Below are 24,930 nucleotides of genomic sequence, written 5' to 3'. Positions count from 1 at the left end.
GAATCATTTCAAACACTTGTCTCTGAGTCTGAGCCAAAGTAAACACAGAAATGAGTCCCCTGGATAGAGATTAGAGCTGGGCGATATGGAGAAAATCAAATATCACCATATTTTTGACCAAATACCTCGATATCGATAACGCAACAATATTGTAGTGTTGATTATCGGTGCTTTCCCAAAATATTTACACAATGAGATTTTTGATAAGTAATCATCAGTAATGTGGACATAATGACTAAGTGGGTAAAGACAAATAATAGAACAGTTACAACAGTCTGGTAAGTTCAGAAAAGTACATCACTTTACTGTAATGCAGCCTTTAAAACCAGGAAAAGACAACACTTATGCCATATTAAGATATTACGATATCCAAAATCTAAGACGATATCTAGTCTCATATCACGATATCGATACAATATCGATATATTGCCCAGCTCTAATAGAGATCTAACTTCAGTGGAACTTGCTGGCTAAACCAAAACTAGCTTTTGGTCTGGACTCAAAGACGAGCGCTTGAAATGATTTCTGAAGTTTATTTGGAAAGACCCAGGTTAAAAAAAAAAAATACTTTAAATCTGCCCTCTGGCTCCAGACCCTCCATATGTTTTAATTTTGAGTGAAACTACTTCCTGAGATCATTTATTTCGATGTGAGCTGAGCCGAACTTTGGAAGAAAGGAATGTGTACAACCTGCAGAACGTCAGCAGCGATATTAACAAAGTGTACGACAGAGCTTTGGATCTCCTTCTCCTTCAGACAACCAACTAGTCTCAACCTACTATGTACTGTATGTAATGTAGAACCGTCAGTGGAATCGGTCCAAGTTCTTGACTCTCCACAAGAACCTTCAAAACCATGTGAAGTTAACTGATAAACTCTAACAACACTACAGCTCTACAACAGAACGCAGCATCTTTAACGGTTAATGCCGTGAGATAAATGGAATAATAAATGGAATCGGTAAGGCATCGATCATTTCCCCCCGCCGTCTTGTTAACTTTTTATTTTCTAGTCGGCCTTTTTGTCTTTTCCCTCCTCGTCGTCTGTGTACTCGGCAGGCTCCTCTCCTGGTTTCAGGAGCTTGCCGATGTAGTCGTACTTCACTGTAGAAGAGGAGAGAAAGAAAATGATTTACAGTCTCGGTGATGACAAATTCAGAATCAGAATCAGCTTTATTGGCCAGGTTTGCGCAAACAAACAAGGAATTTGACTCCGGTTAATCTTTGCTCTCAAAGTACAACACTCACTTAACATATAAAGAATAAAAAACAGAAAGGACAGTAAGAAATATATTTAAAAAAAATACTGTTAAGTATGCAGTATAACAATACAATATAATTTACAAATTTACAAAAAATGTACAATAACAATTGAAGAGAGGGAAGGAATAGTGCAGTATCAGTATGGTCTGAGATTTAAGATGTAAATATAAATATAGTGCAAGGCAGTTCAGTGCAATGATAATATATTAATAACAACATTGTAATTGTAAGATTGAAATAGACATGAGGTAGATGAGGAGAACAGTGGTGGTTGACTTTGTTCAGTGTGAGGGTGGGGGCTATTTCTGAGCGGAACGGAAAGAAGCTGTCTTTGTGTCGGCTGGTTTTGGCGATCAGTGCCCTGTATCTCCTACCAGAGGGAGCGGTTTGGGACCAGGATGTGAGGGGTCTGCAGAGATTTCTGCTGCCCTTTACCTGACCCTGGACCAGTACAGGTCCTAGATGGAGGGAAGGTCAGCTCCAATGATCCTCTCTGCAGCCCCTAATTGTCCGTATTCTCAGGCAGAGACACTGCATTATGTTTTGTAGCTTTCTCACTTTTTTGGAATTTGTTTACGTAACGCCATTTCCTATCACCCGAGTCATACAGTTAAATATCTCATTTGTTGTCTGATGCTTCCAGTAAAAAGTCACAAATGTCTGTTTGTTAACCATCAAGAGTCCTCCGGGAAACCTCATTTGTTGGAACTAGATCTAAAGTGAGTTATTATCTTCTTTATTATTTAGTCTACAAAATGTCATCTTCCTGCTTTAATAATAATCATTTTAAACATTAACACTTAACAAGAAATCAGAACACGTATGAAAACATTAATGGAAGCGGAAAAGTAGAGACATCAGCCAAGTATTCATCCAAATGTAGCACAAACTTTAACTGAATTTTCAAAAAAATATCTGCAATAGAAAATGTGAATTTGTGTGCATTTCCATCCAACTGCTGTTACGCAAATATTAGGAGTTGGTTCAGCAGGTGGTGACGCCATTAAACCATCGCAGAAGAATGAGGTCATTAAAAGAGCGCCGGTCAAAGAAACCCACGTGGGAAACACGGAGGTATTGATGTGAGGAAGGTGACACACAGACCTGATGTGTTCAGCTCTTCAGTGGATGTTCAGGTTTGATCAAACCCAAGGCAAACATGGAGTGAAGTCATTTTACTACGGTGTGATACACTTTGGTGATATTACCGCTTCTCGTGACATTATTTTGGCCACAATAACTGCAGCATTTAAATGTGCTACTGTCACGTTGTTGTGTCAAAATGTGATAAAATCTGGTTTATGATTAAGGGCAAATATATGATGTGTGCCTCTGAGGTATAGACCCGGTGACGTTTTGTGCTTGCCAGAGACAAACTCCAGGTTCTCCTCCTCCTAGACCTAGTCCCACCTCTGCACAGCTACAGTCAGAGACTGGCACAGGACCAACAGCCTGAGGGTTTGGCCTGGGAAACGTGAAGTCGGCCAAAAAAGATCATAGTCAGCAATATGACATCAACAGAGGACTTTCCTAAGAAGGAGGTCCTTAGACTACAAAGTAGCCAATTGGATTCTTAAGCAGCATGTCCTGAAAACGGTAATTGGAGGATTTCTTTGGGGGAAAAGTCTCTCTTTTGGCAGATATAAGGCAGAACTACTGTAGACAAAGAAATCTCCTGTAAGCCTTCCTGAACTTACTCAGGTTTTTTGTGTGTTGAACTCTTTTCGAGCACATTAAACTCTCTTCTGACTCGTGTGGATTTTTGTAAGACTTTTGGGGATTTTGTCACACTTTGAAGAGAAACAGGAAAAGCATTTGAAAAAGGGCAGTTGGCGTTTGGGTCCGAGCCATTAATCTGGCCTTGGCGTCGAATGTATAATTTACTACAACAACGTCTGTACTCACTGGTGAACTGAGACTCCCACTCAGAGAGGCCCTCCTGCTGCATGGCGTTCAGGTCCGACAGGTCGTCGTGTTCGTCTTTCAGGGCATCCTTCTCCAGGCAGAACGTAGCCAGACCTCTGGACGCGTCTCTGCCTGCAAACACTCCATACGGCCCGTCTGCAAGACAGTAAAGAGACACAGTGAGGCTAATGCAGCAGCGACGATGGCAGCAGGCAAAACTGCTGAAAAGTGAAGTGAAATTTTGAGCTTGTTTTACTAAAAAAGTACGTTATAATTACGTTATAATCCTAAGGCGTAAAGCGTGTTTTCCAAAAAGTCCTGAGTGCTTTTTTATAACGGCAAGGCCGACGTTGTTTTCTGCAGCTCAGAGCATCTTTCTGAAGTTGAAAAAAGTTCAACTGTTCTGAAAAAAAAAAAAAAAAACGCCCCACATCAAGCGCTTTTTGGACAGCCGACCAATGACAAGCAGAGTTTTATTACAAAAGCGCCCTAGTCAACTTTTTCTTGTCAAAAAAAGACGGCAAGTGTGAACATAGCCTTAGACTATATATATATATATAAAAAAGATTTTTAAGAAAGGGTCTAATAACAATTATGGGACATTGCACTGCCCTGATTGGATATGTTACCTTTTCTGTGGAAAGCAATGCAATGACTTGCACAGTTTATCACAACCCACAAATTCGGGTGGGTTTATAGATCATACAGTATTTAAATCCAGGCCCCAAAACGTCTTTGTTGCATTTACAGTCTCCACATCTACGCACATCTTTTGAATTATCATATCTGTACATTGAACATACACTTGATTTTGCATCAAATCTACATAATATATACGTATCTCTAACTGATAATGACCCTTTTAGAAATCATTTTTATCATGCAGCAGTGAATATTTACTTTTATCAAATGTATTGATAACCATTTACTCCACAAAATGATAGAAAGATGACATTTTTTTTTTACTTCTTTTAATAAATTAAATTCTTGGATCACATATTTCCTGATTTTAAATAAATATTTTGCCATTTTTAAATTGTATTTTAATTAAAGTTCTTGTATGGTTGCTTGTGTTAAGATGGTATTTAACATTTGAAGCATCTGGCTTCACTGTGTGAGATCACGGTGTCATTTTATGTGTGTACCAGGAGAACAGCCAGTCCTAAAGGGTTCAACAGCCATGAGTGCTATCAAAGTGTCCTCGGACGCCCGGATAGCTCCGTTGGTAGAGCGGGCGCCCATATAAGGAAGGTTTACTCCTCGACGCAGCGGGCCCGGGTTCGACTCCAACCTGCGGCCCTTTGCTGCATGTCATTCCCCCCCTCTCTCTCCCCTTTCATTTCTTCAGCTGTCCTGTCAATAAAGGCCTACAATGCCCCCCAAAAAATAATAAAAAAATAAAGTGTCCTTGAGCACCAAACCCTTTTCCCATGGACGCATTTTAAATTATATAGCATTCTTTTTATTAACCAAAAACCAAAGCAGGATTTCAGGCTTAAGTACTGGGCGTGCAGTGCGTTGAAAAAGTTTGCATGATAGTAAGATATGTTGGTCAGAGGTTACAGGCAACAGAGGTTACAACAATCTCTGAGATAAGATAAAAAACAAAGAGGTCAAACTCTGCGTCTGTGTCCAGGTTACAGAAACTGTAGTCTATAATCTATATCTACGACGTTCGCATTCCAGGATTGCGCCGTTGTCGCCGGAAAATCCGCCGGATTTCACTCATTTAGGCCGGATATCTGTTGCCTTGGGCTTCCTTCGTGTTGGCGTTCTAACCTCTGGTGGATTTGTGAGGACTATGGTTAACTGCTCCTCAGATCTCTGCAGGGTAAATCCAGACAGCTAGCTAGACTATCTGTCCAATCTGAGTTTTCTGTTGTACGACTAAAACTACTTTTGAACGTACACATGTTCCACCAAAACAAGTTCCTTCTGTGTTTATTTTGCAGCGACACCGCGGCTTTTCTCCGGTGCTTAGCACCGCCCCAAGACGATTCTGATTGGTTTAAAGAAATGCCATTAAACCAGAGCATGTTTTCCTCCCATCCCCGAATGCTATGCGGAGTAGCCAGACTCCAGCACACTTTGGAGGAGGGTCTGGCAAAGCGAGACTACAGAATCTATGAAGCATGATAGTGACGTTTTTTTAATTTCAGAGAACACATGGCCAAGCGATCCGCCGCAGGAGTGTCTCTAAATGGCCTTTTTGTGTGACGTTCTGTTATGTTCTTCAACCTCTCAATGTAGCACAAGTAGAGTTTATATATTTATATTTTTGTTGATATTTTCCCAATGATTGTTCCGTCAGATCTTTTTTAGATCTTGACATTTCCGAGCGCACTTGAAGGAAGCTTCATTTCAGGAAAAGAGAGAAAGGAAAGAGACGGAAACAGTCAGCTGTTACACAAACTCCCGGGCAGTTCAGTGCTTGTGTTTAATTGTTTTACCCTCATAGTGTTTTAAAACCTTCTTGTGGCAGCAATAGAGGCAGTGATGTTTCCTGTTTACTGTACGGGACTCTCACCCCGCCTCAAAACGAACTGACATTACTCGTTGGACGGACTGATTGGCGGTTACATGATTGGTCACCGCAGGATGACATCGTGTTCCGTTTCTCTAAAAGTTGAATCCGTTTCAACTTTTTCGCCGCAGGCCGCTGCATTTTTTCCCGGCACCTCACAGCATGAATAGAATCATGGATAGAAAGACGTGCGTTTCTCCATGTCGAAATTTCTGTCTGCTTCTCGATGTTACGAACACTCTTTCCACGAGAACGTTGTTTAGCTTTGACAAAGTGATGTCTCATGTTTTCCACACCCTTCGGCAAAATGCCTCTTCTTTTCCCAGTGTGGTGTCTCTTTCTTACCAAGAATAATGGGCCATCTGACTCCCTGTGGTCTGTACATAATCATACAGATAGGGATGCCACCTCTTAGTCGATTAGTCGACTAATCGGTCGTTTTGGTCTTAGTCGACTAAGATTTCTTTAGTTGATGAGTCATTTTTTATGCTTATTCATGCTTAATTACTCATTTCCAAGAAACTTATGAGCACATTTCTGGTAAACACAAGATTTAAAGTGGTGCTTTTGCAGGATTAATTGTGGAGAAACTCAGTTTTACAGATGGTTAATTAACTACATTTATATTGTGCTTTTCTAGTCTTAACCACCTCTCAAAGAGCACAGCTCTGTCGATTACATCAACTAATCGATTAATCGACAAAATCATATAAGAGTTAGTCGACTAAGAATTTCTTTAGTCGAGGACAGCCCTACATACAGATGTTTGCACAGCTGACCCAGGCCCCCCAGCAAATGCGCTTAGCCTTGCAGCCAATTTTATTCCAGTGGCCACTTTCGGTGTTGCAACGTACAATTTCCCCCTGGGGCCCAAAAAGGATTTCACCATAGGCCACCGTTGTAAAAGAGGCGCCTGTAAAACTGGTGGCCGGACAACTGCAAACAAGGTAGGATATGACTCTTCCTATTCTGAATTTTTAACCATGGACTTTTTATATTTTAAAAACTTCCCTTTAGTCAACTGCGCATATTCAGCGGGCCGCATATATATTGACGGTAAACCCAGAAGCTTAGAAATGTTTTTGCCATTTGTGCCAGGCCAGCAACTCCACTGAACATGCAACTCCATTATTATTATTATACATCGATGAGCTGACCATGCTGAAATGGAATTTGCAGCGATCGCAGAGTTACAAACATTCAGAAGTGCTACAACTTGCTACAACGGGTTTCTTGCTCTTTTGTGTTCAGCGCAGTTGGGGGGCGCTACTAGGGGTGGGAATCACCAGAGGCCCCACGATACGATATTATCACGATACTTATGGCATGATACGATGTTAATGCGATTTTAACCATATTGCGATATATTGCAATTTAATACCTTTTATTTGAACTTCAAATAATGTCCCAAAAGAGCTGTTTCACCAAAAAAGATACATTTCTGTTTGTTCATCTCACTTCAATTGTATTGCTGCAACATGGGATTGCCAAGCAGACAAACTGACCAACACTATTATTGTTATAAATTAGCTATAAAATTGTATTTAGTTTAAAAAAATTCTCATGTGCAATTTAGCTATATGATAAAAGGTCGACCATCGACCACTGCCACCATAAGCCTAGCGTGTGAAGAATCCCTACTCTGGTAGCCTTGCCTGGACCCTTTCCCACTGCACTTTTGAAAACATGGCGGCGGCAGTTTTTATTTTATTTTGTTTACTACGCAGTAACTCAACTTCTCTCATAGACGATCTATGGTTCCAGGCTACAGCAGCTCCTCTGCTGTGAAACGGGGCCAGCTAGCTTACTAAAGGGGGTGTGGCTTTAACTTCCAGACAAGTTACAAAACTCGAGTTATATTTGGTAATAATGTCAGCGAATTGCCATCAATGCATCAATTAAATATCACATCAAAGCCAACGGCCATCTCATGGGCCGTTGTTGACGTAACGTTCAAAACACCAGAGGGTGACGACATAACAGGTCATACCACCTTAATGGTGACTGCTCCGTTATTTTGATACGTCCTTGGACTGCTCGGGTAAAAGTTACCTGGCCCGTAAAACTTCTTCCCTCTGGTCACGTCGAACACTTTCCCGTTGACAGCCATGAGGATCCTCGGATCCTGGATTCCATCGTAGGGCTTCAACTCTGCGAGGGTGAAATCTTTCTTTTTCAGTTTAGGAAGCGGTTTTTCCACCTCGCCGAAGTCCTGTGGTTTGTCCCCGCGGAAGATTTTGTACAAGAGGAACAAACAGAGGCTGAGCAGGGTCAGGTTTAGCGGGGAGGTGAATATCTCCTGAAAAATACCACCAGAAGTTATTTCGCTTCCTTCTGCTTCAGCCATGTTGGGTCCTCTCTCTGTCCGTGTGTGTGTGTGTTGGGTGGGACTGGTAGAGCTCATGGATCCTAAACCAATCAGCTGCAGCCTGAGAAGCGTCTGGTAACGGTTTAAACCAATCAGGTTCGCTGCGTACCAAAAAAAGTGATCGACATCCAGATAGATTGATAGATCCAGATATTGTATTATATATAAACTATCACAATATAGGCTACATATATTTATTTTTATATTCTTAATTTAGGGCTGCAATTATCATTGTCGATTGTGTTCATTTTTTTATTTTTAAAAAAATCATTATTTGTGTCAGAAAATAGTCAAACATACATATAAATAACTGAAACAACTTAAACACATGAAATCCCTCCTGTATTAATTGTATTTTGATGTAAATAAACTAAATATAGCTGACTGAATGTGACAACTTATTTTACAGTTTTTCTCATATTTTGCACAATCCCCAAATTACTAAATTTTCTCTAAGCAATATGTAGCCTACTTGTACTTTATATTGAATATTATATATATTAATATTATATATATAATATTATTATATTGAAGCTTTAACGATAAGTCGATTATATCTATTTTCATAATCAACTAATCGAGTAATTTGGAAGAAAAAATATCAAAATTGGGGGAAGAGATGACTTACAAAGATACAAAAACAGCTACAAGTGTGTATGCACTATACAGGATTTACCCTATTATACTTTATCCACAGGACATCAAACAGCCACCCACAAATAGTCTATAAACAAAGCATCAAGCTGTCTTTGAGATTTCACATCAACAACGGTTAGAATTACTCAGGCTACCGAAGAATACCATAATTCCTCCGTTCAATTAGGCCTAAGCGACGCACCCCAAGCTTCCATCCTTAACCTTTTTGCCAGCAGCGTGTTGGCATTTGAACAAAGTGCTGTGTGTCCACAGTGTGTGCTGACTGAACTGCCTGAGGCCTTTTGGAGGAGCAACACTTAGGTTTTAGTTTGTGATCTCGCTGCAGGGGAAAAGGCCTCTAACATGTTCCGTTTGAGCTTCAACTTTATTCTGCAAACAAAAGTGTATTGGGAGTTGCACCTGGAACTGCCTCCAGCCTGAAAATAAACAACAAGAACTTTGCTATTAAAATGTGAAAAGATGAAGTGAAAAACATACAGCTGTTACTTGCATCTATTCTGAATAAAACCAAAGGATGCAGCCTCAAAATGCAAAGGCATTATACTGTCAGCTATTCCATCAATCAATAGACTCTCTCAAGAGTTAAAGACGACACAAGGGTTAACAAACAGCCATGTATATCGTGTCTTCCAGTCTCTCCACTGCTGACTGTTCCAATTTAACGAGAGAGGGTTAGGATGGTGACCGGCCTCTGACGAGCTGTTACCACCACCATCTTCAGCCAGAGAGGACATTATTTCTTCAGCTTCAGCTGCGTTGTCACCCGGCGGGAGGTGTGCCAACAGGACTTGCAGCAGGTGAATCGGTTGTTATTGCTACACAAATTCTTAGTAAAACCAAAAATGAATTAAACTGCCTTGTTTTCTTTTTGCCATGGCTATATGATGCTAACTGCAGAATGGATTTCAAGGACTTAATTGTTTTGATTAATGGCCTACAAACGAGTTAAAGTGCTCATATTATGCTTTTTGGCTTTTTCACCTTTCCTTTATTGTGTTATATATCTTTTTGTGTGCATGTTATAGGTTTACAAAGTGAAAAAGCCCAAAGTCCACCCCAAAGGGACTTACCATCTCCAACAGAAAACACTGTTCACTAACTGCTCCAAACAGCTCTGTTGTAGTCCAGCCTTTACTTCAGAGACAAACGTGGTCACTTTGTAACACATGTTATAATGCTCACCTAGCTGCTAGCGTGGCACGCCCTCATACTCTGCTTCTGTCTGGCTAGTAGTCCTTACCTAGCTACTGCACATGTGCGACTCCCAACAAAGATGGAACAGAAGTGAGATGTCTCACTCTGTAGCTAAAACAGAGAGCTCAACACACAGGGTGAAAAGAGGAGCTGCAGCAATGTGCAGTACAACAAACATATGGTGTTTTTTGAAAATTAAACCATGTAAACTTATTCTGATATAACCTCTAAATACAATTATGAACCTGAAAATGAGCATAATATGAGCACTTTAACATGTACTAAACATGAGTTGAATTTGCACCGCAGCGCCGCCTTGATGCTCATGACATGAATAGCATGTATAGTTATCTTTATTGAAGTGAATTAGGTTTAAATCGCCGTCATGCATGAATGAATGATATTTTTGCAATTTTACACATAATAATCCACAATGATCACATTACACAAAATAGCTCCCCCTAGCTCCCCCGAAGTTCGCACCCTGGTCTTCTTCAAATAGAATACATGATAAATAGAATAAAATATAAAATATAGCCCTGTTGTAGTACAGTAGTTGTAAATATAACGACTGTATATTTGGTATAAATGATCTGAATCTGCAAAGTAGGTAGTAACTAAAGTGATCAAATAAATGTAGTAAAAAGTAGTATTAATGCTTAATGACTCTGATCATTCAAAGTAAGAATTGGAACATAAACATTAATTGGCAAATTATTTTTTTTAAATGCATAGTTATTAAATACATTTATAATATTTCATCAGTTCAGATTAAGAATTTGCATACAGGGAATTTAACTCAGGCGTTTTGCTCTCACAGTACATACACAGAAATAGACATCCGGCTAAAACAAGGACAACAAAGCTGAACATGGTAAACATAAACATGTAACTATTATGTACAGACTACTACTGTGACCATCCACACGCTGCAGAGCGGAGTATATAAACAAAGTGTATATATACATATACACATACGTATGCCTACACATATGTACAGACGACACATGTAAACAAACAGCTCTATATGGATTGTAAACAGTGATACAATAAGGCAATGCAAAAGTTTTAATGGTGCTGGAACAAATTACTGCTGGAAGGAAATATTAATATAACATGTTGCTTATATATCTTAGGTTGGTGGATATGACATACAGTATTTATTTGACAGATATTTACATGTTTATATTATGTAATTGATTCAATTAGCTACAGCAATTAAAGACATCCGGTGATATGCTCACTTAATCCGGGCACTTCCGCCTCCTGGAAACCGCCGTGTGTCGCCTCTTTGGTTCCCACCCAAACAAACAAAGCTCATGGAGATTTCTACCCCCTTAGAAACAGCTCTGTGTCCGGCCAGCTGATCCCGTCAGTTAGCTGGACTTGTTATCAGAAAATCAAGCTCCTGTTAGCCGGTTACGATATCTTTCTGTAACGGTATTTAACTGACAGTTTGAAATTCCAGTCGTTGCGCAACACTAACGTTAACCTAGCTAGCTGCGAGTCTCCAAACAACAGCAGGAGAGATGACAAGCCGTTTGTCGGTTACAGGCTGTACTTTAAAACGGGTTTGACAAGCACGGATGACAGACCCGGTTCGGCTCCTGCTCGGAGAAGATCAGATGTTGAAGATAATTTGTTGAGTCAAGCTAGTTACCAGGTGAGTGTTTGGCGTTAGCTAGCTAGGTTAGCTAACGTTAACGTTAACGGCTGCTATGTCATGTTTGTCCCGGTGAGGCAGTGATGGGACAAGTACTCAGACCTTCTAACGTTACTTGAGTAAAAGTAGTAATACCACAGGGTAGAAATACTCGCTCTGCGCTCAGTAAAAGTACAAAGGCATTAGCATCAAAATATACTAGCTAAAAGTAAGTTACTCTTTATGCAGAAAACGTAAACTATATACCTCAGAGGTGTAGCTAACTTAGCTAATAGAGTAACGTTACAAGTATGAAGTAGAAGCCAATTGAAATACTCAAGTAAAGTACAATTACCTAAACATTTTATTCTTTAAGTACAGTACTTTAAAGGTGAGGTGAATTGAATTGAAGACGAATACGCTTTTATATTAGTATGAAGTAGAAGACAGTTGAAATACTTAAGTAAAGTACAATTACCTAAACATTTTATTCTTTAAGTACAGTACTTGAAAGGTGAGGTGAATTGAAGACGAATACGTTTTTATATGATTTAATAAAACGCCATGTTTGTTTTTATGAAGTTGTTTTAGATAAATCGCAGAGACAACAGTCACTTAGCTACATGTTAGCTATCACATCTTGAAAGGGAAAGTTTTAACCTTAAGGGGCGACATGGTAAAAAGTCAAGCAGGAATGAAATACATTTAACATTTTACTTTTTCATTTAAAATCAGTGTAACGTCTGGTAGTACAGCGAAAGCTAATGCTTTGTATGTAATTCATCCATTGAGCTGAAACGATCAGTAATATTTAGTCATGTCACTTAGAAATACAGATTATAGAACTAACTTTTCATATCCACATCCAGTGATGGAAATTAACTAAGTACATTGACTCAAGTACTGTACAGTACAATTTTGAGGTACTTTTACTTTATTTTCTGCTACTTTATACTTCTTCACTACTACTATTGTCATATTTGACGTATTCTTTAGTGGCAGTCCTTATTAAAATTTGGCGGGAAAGACAAAATTATGAAGAGATTCTTTACGAAGGTGAGTTAGAAGAAAAATGTCAGATGTCTGCAGACAACAGAAGATAAGAGGAAGTGAAAAAAAATGTTCTAAATCAAACAAACGTTTAGAATTTGGTAATTATGGAGTTTTTTCATGATCTTTTACTCCAAATAAAAACATGTTGTTTAAAATGCATGCAAATTGTATACATGACATCATCAGTATTGCCACTCATTTGTTCCTGTATTGTTGTATCCTGTCTTTTCACTACACAGCACGCTGAGTAGCCGTGTACATTAACCACCATCCCTCAACTCTCCCCCCCCTCCCTACTTCCCTCCTCCTGTTTGCTCTGCTGCGGTCCCATCCTGTGCTTTTCCACTCTAGTTACTATGAGTGCAATGCGTGTGGACGCCAAAGTGGTGATGCTGGGGAAGGAGAGCGTGGGGAAGACCAGCCTGGTGGAGAGATACGTTCATCATCGCTTCTTGGTCGGACCGTACCAGAACGTGAGTGTCAGCTGCTCTGCTTTTAATTTCCATGTCAACGATGAAAGGCCCACAGGGAGGTTCTGGTAATCAGGCTCAAGTCTGTGATCATCTTAAAGCTTAAAAGTAACTGATGCAGTAATGATTCGGTATGTTTCTTCAAGCAGATGTTATATTAGACAAGCATTTTTCGAGTTTGTTCATATTAACGTCACGTGGAAGTTATTCAGACATGCCTCTCTCGTAGGGCTGCACGATATGACCTAAAATCTAAATAACGATTAATTGCACATTTTACCTTGATAATGATAAATGAACGATAATTACATTTTTTTTGTGATTCGACTGCGTTTTTTTTATTTTTTATAAAGTTTTTAAAAACATCTTTTGCATGATAAAAATGTAAATAGGCTATACAATCAATCTTAACTGCTAATTAACTTGTTAGTCCTAACTTTGAACCAGCAAGTTGCGTTTTAAGCTCCTCTTTTTTCTGCTTGTGGAGAGCTACGTGACACATGAAACTATATTGATGAGAACCGGCGAGTAAAATCGGCTTTAGTTCCGCAATATGTGCATCAATCTATGCACTGTGTATTCTGCATGGACGAACACATTAACACATTAATTACAGCTTTTACTTTTTTGCCAATCTGCCAATTCACAGCCAACTGCAATAACAATGTGAATAACAACAACTTAACTGCTGGTTTGGAGCAGAAGCTCCATGTTAGCGTAGGACAAGGAAGAATATTCAGACAGAGTACCCACAGTCTACAGGCACTCATTTGAGTTTTGGTGCTGGTTTTCTCTTCCTGACAGACTATCGGTGCTGCTTTTGTTGCCAAACCAATCCAGGTGGGAGAGAAAGTGATCACCCTGGGAATATGGGTGAGTTGGAGTTACACCACTGTCACTTTATCATGTCGTCTGTCTCCAAATGCTCTGTATGGTTTATAGTTTCTACTTTTTAATCTATTTTAGTTTATGTACGTCTTATTATTTATTTCTGTTACTTTCTATACTTTGTTGTACTGCTGCTCTGCTGGGGATAAATACAAATGTGTCTTAACTTATCTTAGAGGCTACCTGATGCGAATTTGAGTATTTGTACTACATCAGTGCCACAATAACAGCCTAGATTAACTCAGCCTAAACTCACGATGAACAACAAAAAAAAAAAAGATCAACATCGATGCAGCAGAACCAGAAAGTCTTTTTTTATTCCCTGCATTCTTCTTCTTTAAAACCTGGTGCCTACATTACCCACAGTTAGGGCTGCACAATTAATCACAATTTTACTGAAATCGCAATATGGACTGGTGCAATATCCAAATCGCAGGTAGGGTGCAATATTTGTTTAAAGCAAAATATGTGTCAAACTATTCTGAATGAAGTATTGCGGTGCTGCAGAGCCGTCCAGGCCCGGCTCTGTAGCACCGTATCCTACTATATATATATATATATATATATATATATATATATATATATATATATATATATATATATATAGAAAAGTCTTTGTTTGGTACAGATCCTCGCAAAAATCACACTATATTCATACATTTTTATATTTTTCAATAAAAATGAGAATAATGATACAAAAGTGATCATTCCCTACAATAGTGTCAATCATACCGCAATCGCAAAAATAATCACAATTAGATTTTTCCCTCATATGGTTCAGCCCTACCCACAATGCAGTCTCTCATTGCCAGACCTATCACCACAGCGCTGTGGAGTAAGGTCTGGCTACACCACACATACATTATAGGATAGGAGAAAGAAATGCTCTGGGTTGTTTGCATTTCTTTAAACCAATCGCAATCGTCTTTTTGTCAAAAGAATGCCAAAAGAAATAGCTGATGTTCAGGTGATTACACAACTTTAATAGCAGTGAGGGGAAATTGGCTCAGAGCTGCAGGGCGTGTCACACTGGGGATTACTCAGCATTTTAAGCCTGCATGGGGGTTGTAGGAATGTCGACTATGTAACATCAGCTCTGAGATCTACAAAGGCTGAGGCATTTCATGCATGTCAACAGGAAGCTGGATCTCAGTTTCTTTCATTCCTCTTTGTCTCACTCAGGACACAGCTGGATCCGAGCGCTACGAAGCCATGAGCAGAATCTACTACAGAGGAGCCCGGGCAGCCATAGTCTGCTATGGTAAATCTACTCGCTTCCTAGTCATCTGAAGGAGAGCTTTCAGGTGTCATTACTACACTAGTCTCGCATTGCCAGACCTTCCACAACAGCGCTGCGGAGGAAGGTCTGGCGAGTCCACACAGCATTCTGGGATGGGAGAGAAATGTGCTCTGGTTCATTGGCATTTCTTTATACCAATCACAATCGTCTCGGACGGAGCAACGGCGCCTCTGCAAAATAGCCTCGGGAAGGAACTTGTTTTGGTGGAACGTGTACGTTCAAAAGTAGTTTCAGTCGTGCAACAGAAAACTCAGATTGGACAGACAGTCTAGCTAGCTGTCTGGATTTACCCTGCAGAGATCTGAGGAGCAATTAACCATAGTCCTCAGAAATCCACCAGAGTTTAAAATTCCAACACAAAGAAAGAGGAAGGTAAAAGACACCCGGACGAAGTGAGGGTCATCCGGCGGCACCTTAACAAACCCCGAAGTGGAACGTAGATTTAGACTATTACTCCACAACCTCTGGTAGCAGTACGGGAGGTCTGCTAGTATTTGGGCAGCAACAGCTGGATGCATTTCTAAATTAACTTGACAGCATAGAGAACTGAATGCACAAGGCTACTTTTTATGGTGTTTTCAATGGGGAACTGAGCATTGTGCCACTGATACCAAATATACCCGGGGAATTTGTCTTGGTTTTGGTTTGTAGTTCTGCATTACATTTTAGCCGACTTCTCAAGATATGTCTGTTAGTGCCGAGATGCTGGACTCCACTCAGTGTCCGCAGGTTTAGGGCTGCAACTAACGATTATTTTCATAGTCGATTTGAGTTTTCAGTTTGCTGTCACAGTGGAGTGAAGAAACTAGAAAATATTCACATATAGGAAACTGGAATCAGAGAATTTTTTTCACCATTAAAAATGGATTGATTATCAAAATAGTTGGTGAATAAATTAATAGTTAATAATTAATTAAGTTATAATAATAGTAACCGATTAATCTTTGCAGCTCTACGCAGGTTAAACCCTTCATTTTGTTCCCTCATGCTAACAGCCACTGTAGCTAGGCTGTACAGCATTATCCTCTAGATCAGCTGTCCTTGACGATTATTGAGGACTGCGAGACAAGCAGTCAAATATTTTTACATAGAAGTGCATCTTGCTGCAACTTTGCATGCTATAACAGAAGTGATAATGCAAGGCCTTTTAAAGATAAGGCCGGAAATACCGCCACAACATTCAGAAACACAATATTTACACTTGAAGGCACCAGAGCTGCAAAGATGAATCGATTAGTTGTCAACCAATAAATTAATCGCCAACTAGTTTGATAATTGATTAATCGGTTTGAGTCAAACTTCTGATTCCAGCTTGTTAAATGTAAATATTTTCTAGTTTCTTCTCTCCTCTGTGACAGTAAACTGAATTTCTTTGAGTTGTGGACGAAACAAGATATTTGAGTACGTCGTCTTGGGCTTCGGGAAACACTGATGGACATTTTTTATCATTTTCTGACATTTTAAAGACTACAAAAATAACGACAAAATAATCGACAGATTAATCGACAATGACAATCATTGTTCGCTGCAGCCCTAGAAGGGACATTATTTCAACCTTACTGTAGATGTCACGTTTATTTAATATTCGTTTATTATAAAAAAAAAAAAAGAATGAAATCAATAGATCCTCGTTGGTCGGTCGGGGCTTAAAATCCATTCAAAATAACACATTTGGAGCATGACAGTGGTGTCAATGAAGGTGTACGTTCTCACTCTACACATGAGTGCTGATGCTCGAGGCTTGAATGTAAAGGCGAGGACAGTTCTTGTAAAAACCAATGAGTCAAATTATGGATAAGAGTGTTCGAGAGTGAAGATGAACACTCTGATCTCTGAGAGGAAGCAATCAGAGCAGCAGAGGCGAGCTCAGAGGATATGAATACAATCACAGTATGATAAGACTTGGAGGGTCTTCTTGATGCTACAGTTATTCGTCTCTGTTCTAGGCATGAGCCAGTTACCAGTTTCAAGGTATACCGAGGTTTAAAAAAGTTAGTTTCAAAACCACTAAAATTTTCCATCATACCTTTCTTGCGGTATGAGCTGTTTTTTTTCATTAAAGGTGCAGTAGGTAAGACTTATAAAACTAACTTTCTGTCGTATTTGCTGAAACTGACCCTATGTTCCAGTAGAACTACATGAAGCAGGTCATTAAAAGAAAAAGAAAAATCCAGCTCCTCTGGCTCCACCTACAGCCTGTAGTGCGATTTGCAAAAATCCACAGCTCCCTGTTCAGATGCACCAATCGGGGCTGGGGGGGTTTCTAACTGCGTGTCAATCACTGCTCATGCACACGCATAGACCTCAACAGTCCCGCCCACAGCTGACTCCAGAAGTAGGTAGGTAGACTGACCACGAGCTACGTGGTTGTGAAACAAAGGTTTCTGCTCCTGTAGAAGCTACAAGTCCGTGTGAAATCAACCTTGTTTTAAGAAAAACATCCGCGACTTAATGGAGAAAAACTACGCTACCCACAATCCTAAGCGTAACAGCATCGTCTCTGATTGGTCCAACTCGCTGTTACCATAGAAATGTTTACCATACCCGCGAAACCGCGAACGGCTAAAGCGAGCTTCTACCATTGAAGTCTATGATAGTTTCTGTACACGGTCTTGTACCTTTGTCTTTTTTGCCGTTATCAAAATGTTTTTTTGCGCCGAATCGAATGTGTTATGCTCACTATTCATCTCGTAGCTGGTTGGCTTGGTTCCAGACTTAAAACTCATATATACAACTGAAATGGAAAAACACTTAAGGAGACAGAGCTGAAGAAAAGTGGGCGGTCACTGTTGAGCTCTATTCATTCTCCCTTGTGGGGGGAGGGGCTTAGGAGAAAGGGGGGAGGGACTGAGAAGTTGTTGATGTTGTTGAAGTCCTGGATCTTCGCAATCCTACCTACGGCACCTTTTAAGGAAATCCCTCTCCCTGTCAGTGTGAAGTGTGTTTGAAAAATAAAATATATTGTGTTCAGGCATTTCAAAAAATATACATTTCAAAGTTGTAATTGCAATACCGCAATCCCGTAAAACCGTGATATTTTTGCTGAAGGTTATCACACCGGCCCATGCCTACTCTGTTTCACATTGGGGAACTTTGTCTCTTTTTAGAAAACAGCTGATGGCATTTCCCAGCAGATTAGTCACACTGCTGTCATGTTTTATTTAACATCTTCCGTCAAATCTGCTTCTTCTTTACCCTCCACCTTGTTTCTGTTGTGTGTCTGTTTGACTGTTAACCCTTTACTTCAGAGTTTCTTTTATATTCCTTTCATTTTACACTCTATTGTGAAAAATCTGTGAAATAATAATAGGAACTGGTAGACTAGTTGTGGATTCTAGTTTTAATATCACCGTATGCAGGGTTGTGTTTTATATATGTTTCTTAATTTTGGACTTTCAGACCTGACCGACAGCAGCAGCTTCCAGCGAGCTCGGTTCTGGGTGAAGGAGCTGCAGAACTGCGAGGAAGTAAGCGAGCGTTTCTACTCAAAAGTTAAATGTTGCAGCTGAATGTATAGGAAACAAAGTGGCAGGAGCGCTCCGGGTATCCTTTTAACCACCGGTGCTCATATAACGGAATAAAGTACACGGAAAGGAGTAAGAATTTTGACTGAAAAAGTCATTAAAACAACCATGTCCAGGCACTCGAGTGCCTGGACATGGCTGTTTGTTTTACAGTAGCTTTATTATAGAGCTACAGTTATCATTATAGAGCTTCTCACCAGTTCATGAAGCTATAGTAAACAATACAGGAACGGTAAAAGTCTGTTGTGTTGTCGATTGGAGACCTAAGTTTTGAGCACTGATACCATAATTGTATTCCTTCTTTTGAGAAATATAAACATGTTTTTTTCTAAAACAAAATCCTTTTTTTAAATTTTGCCTTGTACAGAGTTGTGTCTAAATGGAATCAGTGTCTCCTGGCTCTCTTTATGGTCAAGGTATAAATACACAGTCCGTGGTCAGCTTGTTGAAGTTCTGAAATACTTCTGCACTCAGTAACGTCTTTTTATCTGGGTTGTGTACTCCAGCACTGTAAGATCTACCTGTGTGGCACTAAGAGCGACCTGATTGGAGGAGACCGGAGCCTGCGGCAAATCGACTACCACGATACTCAGGACTTTGCTGACGGTAATTACAGTCTCCCTGTTGTAAACCTGCCGCTCTTACTGGTCCCTATACTGATACTTTCACCTGTGAGATTTATGATTTACATGTAAATATAATCACTCCCTTGGAATGTGTTGATGTAGCAGCCTGGTCTCAGGTCAGTTTTATGTAAAAAGTTGTTTCTGATCACAGTAGCGTTTAATGCTCTACTGTCGTGCTGCCTTCATTAAGATGTCTGACCAGCCGAACACAACCGATCAATGTGCTTATTTTGGCGTCATTTTTGACTTTTGTTTATACACTATGTAAGAAATCTGTTCAGTGATATTATGCTTACATTTTCACAATCTTTTGAGTTAGTTTAAAAAAAAAAACTGGGAATTTTCATTGATTAATTTGTATTTTCTTATTCATTAAATTAATTGTGTACTCTATAAAATGTCCCAAATTGCTTGTTTTGTTCGACGGAAGCCGGGATCAGTGAAGTTTTGGCATTTGTGCTTAAAAAAAAATCTAAATTGTTCCCTATTAACTTTCAGTCGATCGACTCTCTAAACTTTGTTTGTTAGATTTTGCTGGCACTTACGTACTTCTTGTATGAAGTGGATAAACAGGGTCTGTAGAGGGCAAATCAGTTTAGAGTTTTCCTGACTGAGAGGCGAGTTTGTTTAGACTGACAGTTTCAGTTGTAGTTGGGACACAGATGCCCTCGTCAGAAGTCTTTTAAATTAAATTTTAGGAGTCTTTAATTGGATTTACAAAAGTAAATGCCTGCCATGGGCAGTGATGTTTGTTATGAAATGTTTGCCAGCTGTCATGAGACGTTATACGCCTATAAACCGAAAGGGAGACTGGTCTGACAGTGGATTGTGCAGCAGGAGGCTGTTCAATCCTTTTTTTGTGGAGTTTCAGTTTCATCAGACTGCAGTGAATCTTAATAAATGTATCCTTTTTTTATGGTTAATTAATTTAATAATTGTATGCCACCTATCGGGGTCCAGATCACTTTAATTTAACTTCTGAGAAGTACTGAAAAAGCCTAATACTTGGCCAAATCGTCCCTACAGGTATAAAATTGCATTCCTTGTGGTGTTAAAAAGTCTCAGATTTAACCTGGTGAACCCTGCAGAAACCAGTTTAATGAGGTGTGTGTGTGTGTGTGTGTGTGTGTGTGTGTGTGTGTGTACTGTTTTGGTTTGCTTTCACAGAGATCGGTGCGCTGCATTTTGAGACCTCCAGTAAAACAGGAAACAACGTGGGTGAGTCACACCTTCAGTCATCCTGCAGAACACATTTACTACGATCACAGCTGCTTTCTTTCACAATCTGTCAAGTCAGGAAGTGGGTTTCCCTTTGGAACTGATATTGACAAATCTGGGCACCTTTTCACGTACGTAAACACTTGATTGTAAGAGAACATCCAACCCAACATGGCAGATAGTTCTTTGGGGAAGACACTGTTTAAAATTACCAGATTGTTGAGATTCTTACCGCTCTTACAACCTCAAAATAATCAGACCACTACTTCCTCTGTATATTTTCGAACTTCATTCATGCCGAGTTAACGTCTTTTCATTCTACTGTCGAGCATATGGTTGAGTACCGAAAACCAGTGCGTATTTGTTTCAGTATTGTTTATTTTTTATTAATGTTTAATATGTTTGTTTGTGTATGTATGCACCTATCACCAAGGCAAATTCCACGTGGGGTAAATACTGTGGCAATAAACTTCTTTCTGATTCGATATCAATATGGCACTGGTTCCTAAATGACCGGTATCTATCGGACCGAATGACAACGCAGATTTCGGTGCCACTTAAATGCCTGTGCTGCCGTCTGGCTCCGAAACGGACATTACAAGGAACAGAAGCATCACTGCGCGTGGCGCTAGTTAACATTACACTTGGGCATCGTAAAATATGCAGCCGATTGATCGTATAAAAGATGAAACTGATGAGAAGATGTCCCAGTAACATTATGAGGATGAGTGTCCCTCACGCTCACAGTGGGCATTAGTAAGTAAGTAATTGGGCTGCACAATTAATCGCCATTGTATCGAAATCACAATATGGACTAGTGCGATATCCAAATCACAGGTAGGGCGCAATATTTGTTAATAGCAAAATATGTGTCAAACCATTCTGAATTAAAAATTGTGGTGCTGCAGACGTTCCGACCTCCAAATCGTATCCTACAGACTATAGAACATCTTTGTTTGTTAGTTACTCGCAAAAATCACACACTAATCATTTTCATTTCTTTTAATTTTAATAATTTCAATGAAAATGAGGGATACAAAAACGATCATTCCCTCCAATATCGTGAATCATATCGCAATCGCAATATCAGTCAAAATAATCCCAATTACATATTTTCCTAATACCGTGCAGCCCAAGTAAGTAAAATTAAGTAAACAAACTTTATTTATAAAGCACCGTTCAAAACCATGGTTACAAAGTGCTGTACAGAGCAACATATGGTATCTCTAACTGCAAAATCCGTCCTCTCAAACACCAGCTGCCGAATATCACGCAAGCACGAGGCTCTTTCCTCAACGGTCCAGTCATGTCTGCGTGAAGCCATAAAGAATATTGACTTTATGACAGCTGTGTGTGAATAAGAAAACACAGTTACTTTGACAGATAGATGAAGGTGGCGATGTCACTGTCTGAAAAGAGCTGGAGAAGCTGCTGCTTCGGAAATTCAAATCAGCTGTACACTTCTATACATTCGGTTGCAGTAAAGCTATATTTCTCAGCAGTAGTTTAGAGAGAACTAAATAACAAAATGATTCGATTGCAAACGATTTTTATTTATTTTAAGGGTGGTAATGTTGAAGTGTTGCTCTTTGGAAATATTCCTGTGACCCGTGAATGATTGTGAAAAAGGGAAGTGCATATAAATATAAGACATGAGTCAGATTGAGACATAGAAGACAATAAGTATGTTTACATGCACACCAATATTCCACTATTATTTAGAATATGACAATATTCCAAATTTGAGTCAGGTCATATGCAAACAGCATATGACGGTTGGATATTCTGAATAAGGCTTTTTCCGAATTTAGCATTTTCCGATTAAGACGTGGGATATTCTGGTATTATTCTGGTTTTAGAGGAATTCTTTGGACGTGTATACAGCGCATTCGGAATATGCGTCTCAATCTGGGTTTTCACCGCAGGTTTATGGTCAGCTCTGTGCGTTGCTATGGTTGCTGTACAGTACACAAACCAATCAGCCAACAGTTTTCAAGACTGCAGACCCGATAAGAAGGAGAAACATGGCTAATTTTAAATATTATCAAAGACTTGGATATCAACAGGTCTTTGGATATGCGCACACATCGCTACGCCGACCTTTTCAAGAAGCTAGTTGAAGGAATGAAATAGGGATGCTGTGTTCGCACGCTCCAACAAGTCCTCCACCGCTGGTAAACTTTGAAAAAAATCTTGTTTTGCACGGCTATATGTAAACAGGAATATTAGTAGAATATTCACTTTCATTAGCCATGTCAACAGCTTAGTCAGAATATCGTCTTTTTCGGAATATAGGGCAAAAACTGGAATATTATGTTCATGTAAACGTAGTCACTGACCTCTGTATTCTGGGATAGATAGTGTAATGGTTCAAGTACACTAAGGTTAGGGCAAAGTTTGATTACCATTTCAGCTCTTAACGATCACAAAAACAATGTGATCAAGAAAAACTATTGTTTTGCACATTACGTTTTGCAAGTTAACTTTGATTTTGTCTTGTGTTGTGAATAAAAAAAAAAAAAATTATCAAACGGGAAAAGTATTGAGGCCAATGAGTAATCGTGTTAAATAATCGTGATTGTGATTTCTTCCATAATCGAGCAGTGCTAACTAAGGTTAATGGAGCCTCTCTGAACAAACATACCGCTGGTTCTAAACCAGGTATTAAGAATGTGAGTGGGCCTGTTGTTATCACATCATCTTCTTCCTCTGCTTGACAGATGAGTTGTTCCAGAGAGTTGCTGAGGATTACAACAGCACTGCCCTCCAGTATATGACAGGTGAGTGTTTTGAAAATCCAGCTGTTCCACTTAGCGCTCCCCCTAGAGGCCTGGAGAACTTCCGTTGTGTAATATGCAGCGGTGTTTTTTTTTTTGCATTTGTTTTTGGGGATTGTGTGCTTTTATTTTTGCATCGTTTCTGTTTTTGCAGCGCGTTTGTGTATTTGGTTGTGTTGTATGTATTTGCAGCGCGTTTGCTAAATGCTGCGCATGTTTTTGCGTTTTCCCCTGTTGGCCACCGTACAAAATAGAATAAAAATATGAATAAATAAAATAAGAGGAACATACATCCAGTTAAAGTAAACTAACTAGACAATAGCAATTAAAGACAAAACTAATACAACTATAGCTAATATCTTGTTTGTTTAATCCGTACCAGAAGTCATAAAATAGAAATAACGGAGTGTCTAACTGTGTTTCAGCGGAGGAAACGGGCGTGGACTTGGGCCAGAAGAAAGACTCCTATTTCTACTCCTGTTGTCATAACAACTGATGCCGAGCAACAGGAAGGGGAACAGACGCGGTCACCTACCCTCGGCCGGAGTAACAACCTGGATATGCTGGAAGGACGGCCAGATAACTCGGCTCTGGAGCTGGGATCCAACTCACAAGAGGAAGAAGAAACAAGTACTGCTTACTGTTTATACCTTACTATACATGTTTATTACTTTAGTGCCATAAAGAACTGACGGCTGCAAGACCATGGAAGAGGATCTACTGCTGCTGCAACAGTTACTGGGTGGGAGAGGGATCTAAAACCCTAAACTCTCACCCAGTTAACTCCCTTTTCTTCTGCAGCTTCTTCTGAGCTGGACCCTGGAAGTAAACATATCTCTGAAGCTGCGGAGTTCATCAATCTGAAGTTAAAAAGAGGGATCCCGCCGAACACGGACTGGCAGAGAAAACCTGATTGTTGTAGCAAGGGCAGTGCTTCAGGAGGGTGAATGCTTTGTTTACAGCAGTTGGTTTTTGTTTACGTATTTAACCTTGTTGTGGAAACCCGTCTGTTAGACCCACACATCTGCAATGACGCCGACGCGAATGGAGTGAAGCCAACTACGATATAAAAAAACAAAACACTCCGGTGTTTCCAGTCATACTTAATTAAAATAAATTCCCTTTTTTTTTGTGCAAATCTAGTATAATGAAGTGATACCAATGATCTTTATGAAGGCCTTAATACCCGCAGTAGAAATGTGTGTCCAAAATTCAACTTTCCAGAGCGTTGGCTCTTCAGCGTTTCCCACCACATTATGGATGTATTCCATCAACTGGATACAGCGCCACCACGCAGCCAGTGGCCACTCGTGGTACTGCAATTTAGAGCTGCAAAGATGAATCGATTAGTTGTCAACTAATAAATGAATCGCCAACTATTTTGATAATTGATTAATCGGTTTGAGTAATTTTTAATGAAAAGAAATTCTCTGATTCCAGCTCCTTAAATGCGAAAGTGTTCTAGTTTCTTCTCTCCTTTGTGACCGTTAAATGTGCTGTAGGTAGGATTGTGAAGATCCAG

At 39.7% G+C, this 24,930-nt stretch overlaps 2 protein-coding genes and 1 long non-coding RNA gene across 4 annotated transcripts; 1 reads left to right on the top strand and 2 right to left on the bottom strand.

The window, feature by feature from the left end:
* Positions 1-446: 446 nt before the first annotated feature.
* On the bottom strand, positions 447-8,083 carry pgrmc1 (progesterone receptor membrane component 1). Its single transcript, XM_031308091.2, has 3 exons — positions 7,744-8,083; positions 3,168-3,323; positions 447-1,103 (listed from the first exon to the last, which is right to left on the bottom strand). The coding sequence occupies exons 1-3, from the start codon at positions 8,036-8,038 to the stop codon at positions 1,009-1,011; spliced, it is 546 nt and encodes a 181-aa protein (XP_031163951.1). The 5' UTR covers positions 8,039-8,083; the 3' UTR covers positions 447-1,008.
* Positions 8,084-8,781: 698 nt separating this feature from the next.
* On the bottom strand, positions 8,782-9,358 carry LOC116056000. Its single transcript, XR_004106456.1, has 2 exons — positions 9,322-9,358; positions 8,782-8,917 (listed from the first exon to the last, which is right to left on the bottom strand). It is a non-coding gene; the product is annotated as an uncharacterized LOC116056000 (long non-coding RNA).
* A 1,804-nt stretch (positions 9,359-11,162) lies between these two features.
* On the top strand, positions 11,163-24,477 carry rab24 (RAB24, member RAS oncogene family). 2 transcript variants are annotated; one of them, XM_031308090.2, is made up of 9 exons: positions 11,163-11,573; positions 12,845-13,078; positions 13,880-13,948; positions 15,146-15,224; positions 18,663-18,730; positions 19,294-19,393; positions 20,581-20,631; positions 23,352-23,411; positions 23,834-24,477. In XM_031308090.2, the coding sequence occupies exons 2-9, from the start codon at positions 12,962-12,964 to the stop codon at positions 23,902-23,904; spliced, it is 615 nt and encodes a 204-aa protein (XP_031163950.1). In that variant the 5' UTR covers positions 11,163-11,573; positions 12,845-12,961; the 3' UTR covers positions 23,905-24,477. The 2 variants fall into 2 exon arrangements, with proteins under 2 accessions (XP_031163950.1, XP_031163949.1); XM_031308089.2 differs by having other exon boundaries at positions 11,165-11,573; positions 12,957-13,078.
* Positions 24,478-24,930: the final 453 nt, after the last annotated feature.

This window comes from Sander lucioperca, chromosome 13 (genome assembly GCF_008315115.2).
Source record: "Sander lucioperca isolate FBNREF2018 chromosome 13, SLUC_FBN_1.2, whole genome shotgun sequence".
Taxonomy (NCBI): domain Eukaryota; kingdom Metazoa; phylum Chordata; class Actinopteri; order Perciformes; family Percidae; genus Sander; species Sander lucioperca.
The sequence above is the reverse complement of the archived record's forward strand: the minus strand, read 5'-3'. Positions and strand labels throughout refer to the sequence as shown.